Source organism: Hyperolius riggenbachi, chromosome 9, assembly GCF_040937935.1.
Source record: "Hyperolius riggenbachi isolate aHypRig1 chromosome 9, aHypRig1.pri, whole genome shotgun sequence".
NCBI lineage: Eukaryota > Metazoa > Chordata > Amphibia > Anura > Hyperoliidae > Hyperolius > Hyperolius riggenbachi.
In genome coordinates this window covers 270870935-270886411 of record NC_090654.1, presented here as the reverse complement: position 1 = coordinate 270886411, position 15477 = coordinate 270870935, and the positions used below count along the sequence as shown (strand labels likewise).

The 15477-nt window shown below is 45.8% G+C and overlaps 1 protein-coding gene across 5 annotated transcripts in view; it reads left to right on the top strand.

Moving 5' to 3' along the window:
• The window catches only part of EML5 (EMAP like 5), a 255544-nt gene that overhangs the window by 107093 nt on the left and 132974 nt on the right, over positions 1 to 15477 (top strand). For all 5 annotated transcript variants that reach the window (XM_068254559.1, XM_068254558.1, XM_068254557.1 and 2 more), the window contains exons 5-7: positions 151 to 336; positions 3968 to 4103; positions 8755 to 8956. In XM_068254559.1, coding sequence (XP_068110660.1) covers positions 151 to 336; positions 3968 to 4103; positions 8755 to 8956 — 524 coding nt within the window. The remainder of the gene's footprint in view (positions 1 to 150; positions 337 to 3967; positions 4104 to 8754; positions 8957 to 15477) is intronic.

Sequence of the window (15477 nt, the reverse complement as noted above, 5' to 3'; positions counted from 1 at the left end):
AAACCTCTGAGATTTTCTTTCCTGGACGATCTCTCTGATATTTTACCCATATTGCATTTTCTGTCTCCCCTCCCCCCATCCTTTTTGCGATTTTGATCTGTGTCCGCTTTCTCCATCTGCTGTAAAGGACGCATCCTCCTTGCCTTTCAGTTCTGGAGCCTGTGTGGGAATTCACTGACGCCGAAACGCGGTGTGTTCGGGAAGACGGGTGACCTGCAGACCATACTGTGCCTGGCGTGTGCGAGGGACGAGGTGACCTACTCGGGGGCTCTGAATGGTGACATCTACGTGTGGAAGGGGCTCAACCTGGCGCGGACGATCCAAGGAGCGCACGCCGTGAGTACGGGTGGGGCGGGCTCTGAGCAGGAGCGCCACATTTCTACAGCCTTGTTTGGGTGATAATCTGAGATCTCACCTTGTGCTATTGCTGATAGATCATGGAGCCCCATAGAAAACATTTTTTTTTCCATAGGACCCCCCAGCCATCAGCACATTTCAGCAATGGCACCTTCCTTTCCTCCTCCCTCATGGATAATCAATGCCACACAGCTGCAGCTAAAGCAAAGAACATTTTGGTATGCATACAACAGGAGATCTAAACTTGGGATGCTGGCATAATACTGCCCCTGGGATGGGAGGTCTGACTTACCAGGAAACCTTAGATAAGGTTAGACAAACTGGGCTTATTTAGTCTGGAGAAAAGACCTCTAAAGGTGGCCATACACTTATAGACCATCAGATAGATTCGTGTCAGATGCCTGTCAAGTCGAATCTGACAGGAATCGTTATCTGATGTGTGCCACAAACTAGGAACAGATTTCCAATAGATTTCAGAATGGAATCTGTTGGAAATCTATATAAATGCATTATTGGACCATTAGATCCAATGCAACTCTATAGGGGCCCATACACCTAACGATTTTCCCACCGATATACAGCAGCTTCGATCACTGTGATCGAATCTGCTGTATAATCGTTGCGCAAACACTGACAGAATGATCGATTTCCGTCAGAAATCAATCGTTCCGGTCGATTCCCGTCGATCCGTCAGTCTGGAAGATTTTGCTCGATCGCCGGCGGGTCGGGAGTGCGTTGATAGCGGCGTTCGAATGCCCGACGAAGAAGAGACAGTGGAGACCGGGGAAATTGCGCCGGCCAGAGCAGGTAATGTATGCGGGGGAGGGGGGGGGGGGGGCTTGGCGGCAGCAGCGGCAGCTCCACAGATTGTGATCGGTTTCATGCTGAAATCGGTTCACAATCTGTTTGCAGTAAAGGCAGCCATACGATCCCTCTCTGATCAGATTCGATCAGAGAGGGATCTATCTGTTGGTCGATATGATGGCAAATCAACCAGTGTATGGCCGCCTTATGGACCATGGATCTGCTACCAGCAGCAGATCAACCTAGGGGCTCGATTCACAAAGCGGTGCTAACCCAGTTAGAGACTTTAGGCGTGATAACCATTGCACCACGCTAGTGAAAAGCCAGTTTAGGCGTGATAAGTTTAGGCGTGATAAGTTTAGGTGTGATAAGTTTAGGCGTCATAAGTTTAGATAAGTGTAGATAGCGCGCAAAGTCCCGCACGCAAAGCAGCGCCATTAAACTCTATGCGAGGTGCACCAGACTTTGCAAGCGCAAAACTTTTGATCAGCTGTGCACTGCGGTGCTAACGTGTGGTGCTTAAACTTATCATGCCTAAACTTATCACGCCTAAACTTATCACGCCTAAACTTATCACGCCTAAACTTATCACACCTAAACTTATCACACCTAAACTTATCATGCCTAAACTGAGTTTAGGCGTGATAAAGGGCTTTTCACCAGGGTGCTAACTGTTAGCACCGCTTTTGAATCAGGCCCTAGATGTCAGATAGATCAAATCCATCGAAATCGCTCACAAATCAATTGATTCATAGATTTAAAAGAATCGACTTCTGATCTATTCTATAGAATCAATTAATCTATGGCTGAAATCGACCAGTGTATGGGCCCCTTTAATGGAATACCCACCACAAGACCCCGGAAGATGGATCGGGTTATCCTTGGTGACGAAAGATGCGACAAATGATTGTTTCCCCAATCCATCTTCCGCAATCCCTTATCACAGGAACAAACAGCGGACCCGATTGCAACTTTGAATGATCGGGGTAATTCGCTCGGGGGTCAATGAAGATCAGAATGGCCGTCCACGATGGGATCTGTCAGGATGGTCGTTCAACATCTGCCGTTATTGAACATAGTTTTAATGGACTTTCTTTAAATGATGTTACGTGATATTGTGCAAACAGTTGTTCAGTGTTGAAGATTTGTCGCAAAAATGTTCTGGTGGATATAAGCCTTTAGGGCTGGAACCCACAGGAGCGCTTTTGGCAGCGTTTTGGCAGCACTGCGATACGCTAGCAGTTTGCCAAAACGCTGGGCTAATGTTAATGGATGGGGCAACTTCCACAGGAGCGTTTGCGTTTCTCAGAAACGCAAACGCAGGACATGCAGCATTTTGGGAGCGTTAGCGCTTCAATGTAAAGTATTGAACCGCTAGCGGAAACGCTCAGCAAAACCTAAACTGAGCGGTTCTGCTAGCGTTTTGCGGTTCAGCACACTGTAACAAAATGAAAAATAATTCACAGGACCAATCAGGATAAAAACGCAAAACGCTAGGCACCCGCTGGGGAAAAAAATACAATGTTGCAAAACACGACCAAAAACGCGCATGAATCCGCTTGCAAACCGCTCAGACAAAACGCTAGCGGTTGCGTTTTGCGTTTGCGGTTTTCAGTGGGTTCCAGGCCTGAGAGGAGATCTAATTAACTTGTATAAATACATCAGAGGGCAGTAGAAGAGCTTGGCAGATCAGCTTTTTGTCCCTAGGCTTGTGCAAAGGACTGGGGGACATGATCTGCGTATGGAGGAAAAAAGATTTGCCATTTATTTATTTGTAAAATGCTTTTCTCCCATAGGACTCAAAGCGCATAGATATTTCTCCAATCAATAAAGAGGTTGCAGGCTGGACTGTTACAGAGGAAATAGTCAGGTGTTCATAAATGCCAGACTAAACAGGTGGCTTTTCAGTTTGGACTTAAATACTTCCAGGGATGGAGATTTCCTGATTGGGTGTAGCGAGGAGTTCCAAAGTGTAGGGGCAGCATGACAGAAGGCTCTGTCTCCAAAGGTTTTAAGATGGACTCTGACGGTGACCAAGTTATTAGATCCTTTTGATGCAAGATTGTTGGTGGTGTGATGCAGTTGAACAAATCCTTTACGTATCAGGGGTCCAAATTGTGCAAGCACTTGGAGGAAGAAACATATATGTTTTGTTTACTGTGTATAAAACATTATGGCTTCATCATCTCTGTGACTTCAATCAGGAGCAAGGCATCTTACATTCCTTTTTGAAGAGACACTGAAGCGGAAAAAAAAAATGATATAATGATTTGTATGTGTAGTACAGCTAAGAAATAAAACATTAGGAGCAGAGACATAATTCTAATATTGTTTCCAGTACAGGAAGAGTTAAGAAACTCCAGTTGTTATCTATGCCGCTGAGCCATCTGAAGTTTGTTATCTCAACTGTCAGTCACTGTATTTTATTTTTTCTTCTGCAGAGGAAAGTTCAAAAGTTCACTAGCCTGCTCTGTAAAATAATTTAGAATGCTGAGTAGTGTGTAAACTGCAAATATTAGAGAATGATGCAATGTTATAAAAGACAATATATAACTGAAAATAAAAATATCAGAATATTTTCTTTGCTACTAATGTTCTAGTAAATATCCGTACTACACAACTAATTCATTATATCCTACATTTTTTTTCGCTTCAGTGTCTCTTTAAGTGGTTTTTAACAATTCTATCCTCCAGTATTTCATCATGATGCCCAAGCAGCCCCCATATTCCGCTCTCTTCACAATTCCATTCATGTCTCATCAGGATTATCCTGCGTCTTCTGAAATGGTTGTTCTTTCTCCTCCAGGCTGGGATCTTCAGTATGAACGCCTGCGAGGAAGGATTCGCCACCGGCGGTCGGGACGGCTGTGTGCGCCTGTGGGATTTAAACTTTAAACCAATTACCGTCATTGATCTCAGGGAAACTGACCAAGGCTACAAAGGTAATTGGGGGGTCCTGACTGTTGGGGAGGGAAGAGACATGAAGTCCCATGATCCCCTCTCCTCCCTCTCTTCCGGGAACACCCCACTCTCCTCCCCCTTCTCTTGCACCCCCCCCCCCCACACACACACACGCTATCTCTCCCTCATTTTATCCCATTCCCCCTCTCCTTTGCTTCTAATCTGTCACCCCCCCCCCTTCTCTCATGCTTCCTTCTCTCCCCTCATTCTAGCTTTTCCACTCACCCCTGCTGCTCTCGACCCCCTCTCAATCACTCATCTTTCCACCCCACATCTCAGTCTCCCTCATTGGTTCTCTCACATGCCTCCCCTGTCCCGTCTTATCTCTACCTTTTTTCTCTTCCTTGTCCCCATCTTGTTCCTCTTTTTCCCCTCCACACACGAAAGTGCCCCCCAAAAAACCCCCCCGCCCAATTCCTAATCCTAATATCCCTGCAAGTGCCTAACCTTAACCCTCCCCTGCCAAATGAAGCAGGTAGTTTCAGCGCTTATAAAACTATAATGCTATTGGGCACGTAAGGGGGTTGACAGGTCACCCTGCTGCCGCTCAAATTCCTGGCGACGTTATATACTATCACCGCTCCGGCTTGTAGCAACTTGGGGGAGTAATCATTTGATCGCTGGACCCCAAATTACTCCTCCCTCTGAGTTGCTACGACCTGGAGGAGGAATAGTATTTAACACCGCCGGGGATTTGAGCAGTAGCAGGTGTCTCACCACGTGCCCAGCTCACTGGCAATGTACTATTACGTACACCCACCTAATACCTAACCTTAAATGGATACGTAAGCCCCCCCCGCCCCCCCCCAAAAAAAGCAGTTTTACTTACCTGGGCTTCTTGCAGCCCCCTGCAGTCATCCTGTGCCCGCACTGACCTTTCCGTGACCCTCCAGCAAGCAGCGGCGACCCCCTCAAAGCTGGCCAGTCGTGGCCTGTCAAGAGGGTTGTGCGCATTAGCGATTTCCCCATACTGCGCATGCGCAGAAGGCGATGAGGAGACGCGTGGCTGGTCAGCTTTGAGGGGTCACCGCTGCCCGCTGGAGGGTCGGCACCAGCAGAGGATGACTCCTGGGGGCTGCAAGATGCCCCAGGTCAGAAAAACAGCTTTTTTCTGGCTTTAGATGTCCTTTAACCCCCTAAGTGCCTAAAAATGAACCTGGAAACCCGGCGCCCAAACGGCCAATAGTTGAAGCATATTGTGTACGTTACAACCATAAAGTACTATGTAGTAGCTGATCAGCTACTAGCCGCATCGGGTGCCATATGACTGCTTTGGTGCCCAGTGGCGTACCTAGGGAAATTGACACCTGGTGCTAATTATTTACAGACACCCCCCAAAAAACAACTGAGGGTGTTTTTGCAAATTTTGAGGGACTTTTGGGGAAAAGGAGTCATCAGAATGTGGACGAAGCTAACCGGTATGAAACTCTGTACTCTATACAGTGCTGCAGAAGATGTCAGTGCCACTGGCTTCTGCAACAGCAGACTGCCCTGCATTATTGATTAATTACTCTGATCAGGATAAATAATCAGTAGTCTAGGGTACTCTGGTATTACAGCAGCCAGTGGACTACTAATGACATCCTGCCACCTCTCCCTGCTGAAGCCCCAGCTGCAGCACAGCAATCATTCTCTCTACACACCCTGCTGCCCTGCACATTCACTCACTGCAGGCTGTGTGTAGAGAGCGAGGAGACACATTGCCCACGGGACAGGAAGGGGGAGGTGTTCTACATCTAGTGCAGGAAGTAGTACAGTCCCCTGCACTGCCTGCTGCTATTTTCCTGAATGTTGCCCACACTATGAAAAAGGTTCCAGGTGGAAGAACACAGTGACTAAGCACCACAGAGGCACCTCTAGGCATGACTACACCCGATGCTGTGAACACCTGCTGCCTTATGTTAGGTAAGCCACTGTTGGTGCCTGATTACTGAAAATTAACACAGGCATCTATTAGATCATGGTGGTCAATTGACCTGATCCGTGCCCAGTATTGTCAGCGTGACAAGGGACGGTGCTGCCACAGAAGTGATGTTAGGCGTGAGATGTAGCAGGAGTCTTCTGGCTCACTGAATGTGGAATATTTGCTCTATTTATCAGTAATTGGGTGATTGGGGATCCCCCTTCCCCCTCCTCCAGTACCCAGATAAGTGCACAGGGCAGGCTGAGGCTCTGATTGGTTTATACAAGCTGTATTCCCAGCTCAGCAGTTAGTGGAGATGGAAACAGACATGTTTCTGCAGTTCTGTTCCAGCAAATGAAAGAAAATTACCCATCTGAGCCTGTAAAGCAAATCATCTCTCTCCGCTGACCCAATTTTATGTTGTGCTGCAGATGGTGAGATCCGATCAAACGCCACAAACAGCAGAGACAGGTAATACAGATTATCGGCCTCTGGTGTGGAGCGTGTGCGCTTGTGTCGTAGTCCGAGTACCCAGATCTTACAATCGTAGCAATTAAGGTGTGACTCCGGTCACCGGGGAGCAGTTGTATGTCTTTCAGCATGGCCTGACTAAAGTCTAATGGCCTATTATGACGAAGGGCTGTTTTCATGAGATTCCTTATTTGTTATTCAAAGACTACCGTACCAAACTTGTCCTGTGGGATCCTGGGAGCAGGTCACATGACCACAATTTTATGGTAGACCAATCAGATTTCACTTTACTGATCTTGCCAGATGCACCGTATTTCACCTTGTAGGGAACATAGGCAAAAATTATTCTTTACATTTTCCATACGCATTTAACAGCTGTTATATCTGATATATCAGAGTCTCATTATTATTATTTTGTATTTATATAGCACCGACATCTTCTGCAGCACATTACAGAGTACATAGTCATGTCACTGACTGTCCTAAGAGGAGCTCACAATCTAATCCTACCAAAGTCATAGTCTAATGTCCTACCATATTGTTATTATGTATTTATATAGCACTGACCTCTTCTGCAGCACTTTACAGAGTACATAGTCATGTCACGTAATGTCCCTCAGAGAAGCTCACAGTCTAATCCTACCATAGTCATAGTCTAATGTCCTACCATATTATTATTATGTATTTATATAGCACTGACATCTCCTGCAGCACATTACAGAGTACATAGTCATGTCACTGACTTTCCTCAGAGAGGAGCTCACCATCTAATACGGCCATAGTCATAGTCTAATGTCCCACCATATTATGTATTTATATAGCACTGACATCTCCTGCAGCACTTTACAGAGTACATAGTCATGTCACGGACTGTCCTCAGAGGAGCTCCCAGTCTAATCCTACCACAGTCATAGTCTAATGTCCTGCCATATTGTTATTATGTATTTATACAGCACTGACATCTTCTGCAGCACTTTACAGAGTACACAGTCATGTCACATAACTGTCCCTCAGAGGGGCTCACAATCTATTCCTTCCATAGTCATATGTCTATGTATGTATCGTGTAGTGTATGTATCGTAGTCTAGGGCCAATTTAGGGAAAAGCCATTTAACTTATCTTTGTTTTGGGAGGAAAACAGTATTTCCTGCAAGGAAGCTGATGGCATCCCTCTCTGTCTGACTCCTGTTGTGCAGGGGGTTACAGGGGGCTTATAGTGAGAACCATTCAGCTAAGGAAATAAGGATAGTTATCATGAAAAATGTAAATACTTTATGGTGTATGCATACATTTGTCCCGTAGTAAAATTCACTATAAATTTACCTTTTTTTCTATGTTGCTGTCATGTACAGTAGGTAGTAAAAATCTGACAGGTTTTGGACTATTTCATCTCCTCACAGGATTTCTTTTATTAACAAAAGCACTTACTGGACAGGACTGGTATGGCCCAACTGCCAGAATAGTGATCACATGAGGAGACAGGCTTGTCAGCAGGGGCGTAACTGAGGGGTGGGAGCAGCCCCAGCGACTGCAGGTGGGCCCAGAAGTGTGGGGGGCCAACGACTAACCTTCCCTTTCTCTGATACTCCAGATCAGGTGTTTTGTGGCTACACTTGTTATGGGTGTGAAGATCCTGATGGGCACACTCGTGTGTGAGTGGCTATCGGTTATTGTCAGAGCCGTAGCTAGAGTTTTCAGCGCCCAGCGATATAGTCAGTTTTTGCACCTGGGACAATATGGGTGTGGCCACACATCAGAATGGTCATGGGTGGAGTCAAATATACAAATGCTGTTTAGATAGCCAGATGTGACCTCTTCCACCCTAGAGATAGCCATATGTGCCCCCCCTTCCTCCGTTTATATAGCCGAATGTGCCCCTTTCCCCATACAGATAGCCAGATGTGGCCCCCTTCAGATAGCCAGATATGCCACACTTTTTTGCTGCTGCTGTTAACGCTTCTGCACTCCTCTGAGGTAGGGAGAGGGAGAAGCAGGGGCACTTTGGGCAGCCAGCGAGCCGCCACTCGTGGGGTTGCAGTGGACATGCTGTGCGCCCTCACAGTGCTGCACCCGGGGACTTATGTCCCGCTTGCCCCTCCATAGCTATGCCTCTGGTTATCATAAGACATATTCCTGCGTCTGTTTAGCAGCTCAGCGTCACTGAAAGAGAGGGAAACAAGAGAGTATTTGAGAAAAGAATAGAGAATTAGTGATTATTTTCATATGTGTGTGAGATTTCTGGGAAACTCTCTTTGCAGGTCTGTCGGTGCGCAGCGTGTGCTGGAGAGGGGACCACATCCTTGTCGGGACGCAGGACAGCGAGATATTTGAGGTTGTGGTCCACGAGCGGAATAAGCCCTTCCTGATCATGCAGGGACACTGCGAAGGGGAGCTGTGGGCTCTGGCCGTGCACCCCACCAAACCGCTGGCCATAACCGGGAGCGACGACCGGTCCGTCAGGTACGTATATACCCATATACCTCTGCCACATATACTGAATGTAGGTCGTCAGTAGGGATCATCAGTGAGATGCAAATAATTTCGAGTTGATGTAGGATTATGCAAATTTTAATGCAGATTTATGCAGCTTGAAAATTGTCCTATCAAATTTTACCGCAGAAGGATTTAATTGGTTCATCTTCAGGCTGCATAAATGTGCATGCAAAATTTTCATAATGCTGCATCAACTCAAAATTATTGCATCAAAATTGCATCTCATTGACCATACCTAGATTAGTGCTCTGTATCTAAAGTAGTGCAAAGTAATTATATACAGTTTTAAAAAAAAAATTAAAGCTAAAAGTGACTTTTTGTATTTCAGTCTTTAGCTCGCTTTGATTGATCTAGAATAGGCTTCTTTGTATCCATAACAACAGTACACAGACTGGCATATGGCACGCCCAAATTTATACTGCATTTCACTCACCTTCATCATTCCTCTGTAGAGTCACTCCCTGTGGCCTCCAGGTTAGCAGCGCTTTCTGTTGCTATGGAGAGGGAGGGGCAGGACGACATGCAGCTCAAAGTGTGTGGGGCCAAAGAGAGAGAACAATAGACTCAGCTGGTGCTTGGATGAGATAATCCGATAGTCCTCATCTCTTGAAGTCACTACATGTGGCGATGTCATACAATAATAATACAATACAATAACATTTGTAAAGCGCTTTTCTCCCATAGGACTCATGTGGTGCATACGCTCGTGGTGGTGGTAATTTAAATAACCCCAGACACAGGAGAAGGCAGTGATTCGTGCCAGTGTGACAGGTCAGCCTGTAACCCTCACCACGGGCCTGGGGGTACACTTACACTTGGGGAGACCGGCCGGGGGTCCACTGGGTCTGTTGGTCATCAGGAAATTTAACGCCGTTATCACCATCTACCTATTTGAGCGATTTCGACCAAGATTTTTCCAGAATCCCTGATCAATCGTTTCAGCCGAAAATCAATCATTGCGCTCAACCCAATGGCTATGTTGTCATTGATCTTCCAGATTCGATCACTATGATTGAATCGGCTGGATATCAGTGCCAAAAAGTAAAGTATGGGCACCCTTACCATTGTGTGTTGGAGGAGAGGGATGGAGGAAGGGGTTTGAGGTACAATTAGTTTACCTGGGCAGGAACTTTGAGGCCCCTTTTACACTTGTCTTGCAAAGCTGCAATCGGCCGCCACAAAGGCAACAGCACATTACCGTGCGACTTCCACAGCGATGCAGCATCAGCGGAAGTTATGTGAGTCAATTGGCAACGCAGGGAATCTAAACATATTAGAGGTGCAGCGCGCATGCGCAGAACGACGGTAATACGACGGGGAAACCCGGGAATCTCAGCGACTCTCTTCCTGTCCAGCAGGAAGTACGGCACTGGTGGGTGAGGGGCGTTCGGATGCAGTGCTATGCATATGACCTTGTCGGCGCGTTTTGCCACATGGTCATACAATTGACGTTTTGTGCGGTGCAGTGTGAAGGGGCGGAGCATTGCACTGCAATCGCACTGGCCAGGTGTAAAACCGATCCAAAAGGTTTTGACAAAATGTTCCGGTCGGCTTCTTTGCCCCTCGCCGGTCTTCCTGAGATGTTGGTTATGTTTATGTCGCAGGTCCCGTCCGCCACTCATTCTTATTACTAAATGGTTCTAATGCCAGAGATTTTTGCCAAGTCCTGCAAGATTTGGCGTTTTTCCCGATGATGTTCCGCCAGCAGCCCGTCTCTACAGAAAATAAGCTCGTGTTTGTCTGGAGAGCTGCAGAGACTTCTGACGCTGCGTCCCATTTAATGTCTTTATCTTCTTACACGGTTAAATGACACGCTTCGTTTTCTGGCCGCGGCGTTGGAGAGATTCGCTGAGCCAGGAAGAAAACGAAGATATTTTTTTCCTGTTAATCTCGGTTCAGTGTTCTAGGTAGAGGCTTTCTATCTAATGAACTCGCGAGTTGGGCTGGCTCATTAGCCGCCTGGCCGCCGTCCATTTTGGAGATGAGATGATCTCGGCTCAAAATCCACTTTCCCGGAAAGGCCTTTCCAATTAGGCTGTCAAAATGTTTCATCCGACCGCATTGCATTAGCATAAGTAATGAGGGTGTTGCGGCGGCAGCCCCTCCCAGGATTGCAGAGCTCTGCTGTCCCTCATGGGTGCTATTAAAGAGGAACAACAGGCTTAACGATCGTCAAAACCTTTTAAATGTCAATGTAATTTGTATTGTAAAAACAACAATTTTACCCAGAGGACCAAGGCGGGGTTTCTTAGACTGCTTAGAATGCATTGCTGCAGCAGAGAGCCCGGAGACTGCTGTGTTTTGCATGGCGGTTTTGTGCCTCCAGGAAAGTCTCAGACATGCCCCCTGCAGGATTGTGCAGCCAAGTATAGCATGATGATGTCACTACATTTCCACTCCTTCAGACCCTTCATCCTGTTCAGACACAGTCACTGCATCAAGGAAGGACATTTTTACATTTTTGAGGACTATTTTAAATTGAGGCTTCTGTCACAGTAGGACGTTGCGGTTTAATGCAACGTTAAAGTCGCAACGCACATTACACCGCAACACCCCAAAAAAGTCGCATCGCAACTTAATGCCCCATTATTGCCGCATACAGTAGAGCATACAGGCAATGAAAAGTATCCTTCCAAGTCATTACTGAGCATGTGCAAATAGTCCAACGCAGCTAATAACGTGTATAACGCACAGCATGCAGCACTTTCTAATAACGCTACACGTTACACACAAACGCAACGTGAGCACTGTGAATGTCGCACAGACTTAGTATTGCTGTGCGTTAGTCTGCGTTGAAATATTTTCTAACGTGCGAGTTTAACGTTGAGAGGCCTCAAGGTCAGCTGTAGTGAAAGGGATATTATTATTATTTATTTATAAAGCGCCAACATATTCCGTGGTGCTGTACAATGTAAGAAAACAAACAAGGGATACAAAATGATACAGACCATGATATACACCAAATATGAACACTGGTACAAAATACAGAACTGCTGATTACAATAGCAAATTAAAAATGATGACTAAAATGTATAAATGTCTAACAGTGTGCAAGTAATTAATTTAATATTCCTTGACACAAAAGGGTGAGAGCCCTGCCCTTGCGAGCTTACAATCTAAAGGAGGGACATATGGAAGCTGCCATATTTATTTCCCTTTAAAGAGACACTGAAGCGAAAAAAAATGTTGATATTATGATTTGTATGTGTAGTACAGCTAAGAAATAAAACATTAAGATCAGATACATCAGTCTAATTGTTTCCAGTACAGGGAGAGTTAAGAAACTCCAGTTGTTATCTCTATGTAAACAAGCCATTGAGGGCTCGTTTCCACTGTAGCGGTGCGGAATCGCCTGGATTCCACCGCAGAAGAAATCGCATGCAGCTGCGTTCCCGCATGCGGATTCACCCGCGATTTCGCATGCGATTTTGCATGGCAAGGAGCCAGGCGAATTTAACCATGTCACTGCCTGTGCAAAGCTCCATTGCTTTACATGCGAAATCGCATGCGAAATCGCGGGGAAATCCGCATGACAAAGCCGCATGCCATTTCCCTATTGAATGCATTAGCGGCGATTTGCCTGCATTCCTGCCGCACGCAAAATCTGACGACCCTGTTGTGCAGATTTTTCCCGTACGCCGAAACGCACCCGCACGACGCACAAGTGGAAACAATCCCATCCACTTGTATTGCCTATGCGAATCCGCATGCAGTGCCTGCATGCGGATTCGCTATAGTGGAAACGAGCCCTAACTCTCCGACTGATGCTTCATACACACTTGAGATAAAAGTCTTTGGAAAATGCAAGATCACAGACCAATCTTACCCCCTTCCATGTAGTATGAGAGCCATACTCGATACAGTCTATTCTATGGACCTGAACTCCCCATCAGATAAAATCTTTGCAAGATGCTGCACACAACGATGCCCATACACACTCAAAAGATCATTATCTGCAAAAGATCTCTTCCTGCAATAGATCCATTCCTTCAAAATGCATTCATAGTCTATGAGATCTGCAGATCATCATACACACCTTGTTTAACAGACTTCATCTGCAGATGATCTGCAGATGATTGTCTGTTAAACCAGGTGTGTATGAGGATCTGCAGATCTCATAGACTATGAATGCATTTTGCAGGAATGGATTTTTTGCAGGAACAGATCTTTTGCAGATAATGATCTTTTGAGTGTGTACGGGCATCTTTGTGTGCAGCATCTTGCAAAGATTTTATCTGATGGGGAGTTCAGGTCCATAGAATAGACTGTGTAGGTATGGCTCTCATACTACATGGAAGGGGGTAAGATTGGTCTGTGATCTTTCATTTTTCAAAGACTTTTATCTTAAGTGTGTATGAAGCATAAGTTTAGTGGTGGAGAGGGCTGTTATCTGACTTTTATTATCTCAACTGTTTTCTTTTTCTCTGCTAGAGGAGAGGTTATTAGTTCAGAGACTGCTCTGAAAGACTCATTTTGAATGCTGAATGTTGTGTAATCTGCACATATTACAGAATGATGCAATGTTAAAAAAACACTATATACCTGAAAATAAAAATATGAGAATATTTTCTTTGCTACTAATCTTCTAGTAATTATTCATAGTACACAACCAATTCACTATATCATATTTTTTTTTCGCTTCAGTGTCTCTTTAAGCAATACCAGTTTCCTGGCAGCCCTGCTGATCCTCTGCCTCTAATAATTTTAGCCATAGACCCTCAACAAAAATGCAGCAGATCAGGTGTTTCCGACATTATTGTCAAATCTGACAAGATTAGCTGCATGCTTGTTTCTGGTCTGATTCAAACACTCCTGCAGCCAAATAGACCAGTAGGGCAGGGCTGCCAGGCAACTGGTACTGCTTAAAGGGAACCAGAGACGAAGCACCCTCATGTATTTTACCATATATATCAGTGGGAACATTAGAGAAAACACCTACCTTGCTTTCTGTTTCATTCTGCACTGCACAGCTTGCTTCTAATCAGCCCTGATAAAATCCCCGACTGAACATTCAGTCTGGGATTGCTCAGGCATATTTATAGCTCAGTCTGTGTTTTCTCATGTCTTTTCAAGTACAAGCCTGCCCCCTGCTGGCTCTGCTCAGGAATCATTATAGCTGAGTCATTGGGCTCTATTCTCAAAGACTTCCCGCATGCGGTAAAGTACATGCGGGAAGTTTGCACCCAAAATACCGGCAAGTTGGGATTCTCAAAATGTTCCGCATGTTTTTTCCGCATGCGGAAAAAGTGTGATAAAAGTGCGGGATTCATGCGGTAAAATTTCCACAAAAGTCGGTATTTTCCGCAATAAAAGATCAATTCTCAAAGATGTTCAGGCGCATCATTTCTTCGTTAATTACCGAATTTTTATCACCTACAAGTAGTAGGTGATATATTCCGCATCCCATTGACTTTAATGAAGTGTGGAGGCTTAAGGGCTGTGCTTGGTGGACTTTAACTTTTTTTTTTTAAACACTTTTTCATGCGACCTTTTTACCGCATGATTCCCGCATGAATAATGCCTGTTTCCGCATCTTTTTTCCCGCATGCGGAAAACATGCGGAAAATGTTAGTGAATGCTGAAAAAATGCGGAGTTTACCGCTGGCGGGAATTTAGCGCTAAAATTTTGCGGTACTTTTGGCTCTTTGAGAATAGAGCCCATTGTAGCAAAGCCAGACTGAATGCTCAGTCCGGGATTTTATCAGGTCTGATAAGAAGCAAGCTGTGCAGTGATGAATGAAACATGAGATCAGGGTAGGTGTTTTCTCTAATGTTGTCACTGATATATATGGTAAAATACATCATGGTGCTTCGTCTCTGGTTCACTTTAAAAGCAAATAAATATGGCTGCCTCCGTATACCTCACACTACAGTTGTCCTTTAAACAAAGATGTTTTCTTCCAACTAGCAGTTGGTAGATAACTTAAAAAAATCTGCATATGCAAATTATACAATGAAAACTAGTCCATTTAGTTCAGGGGGGGGGGGGGGGGGGCACACAGGCCAATCAAGCAGGATGTAGTGGGGGAGTGAGGCCAAGTAGCAGGATGTGGGGGGGATCAGGACAGGTCAGCAGCAGGAAGTATTGTGGGAATGGAGCCAGGCAAGCAGTAGGAAGTATTGGGAGGAATGAGGCCAGGAAAGCAGCAGGAAGTAGTGGGGAGGTGGGGCCAGGCAAGTAGCAGGAAGTAGTGGGGAGGTGGGGCCAGGCAAGCAGCAGGAAGTATTGGGGGAATGGAGCCAGGCAAACAGTAGGAAATATTGGGAGGAATGAGGCCAGGTAAGCAGCAGGAAGTAGTGGGGAGGTGGGGCCAGAGAAACAACAGGAAATAGTGGGGAGGTGGGGCCAGGCAAGCAGCAGGAAGTAGTAGGGAGGTGGGGCCAGGCAAGCAGCAGGAAGTAGTGGGGAGGTGGGGCCAGACAAGCAGGAGGAAGTAGTGGGCAGGTGGGGCTAGGCAAGAAGCAGGAAGTAGTGGGAAGGTGGGGCC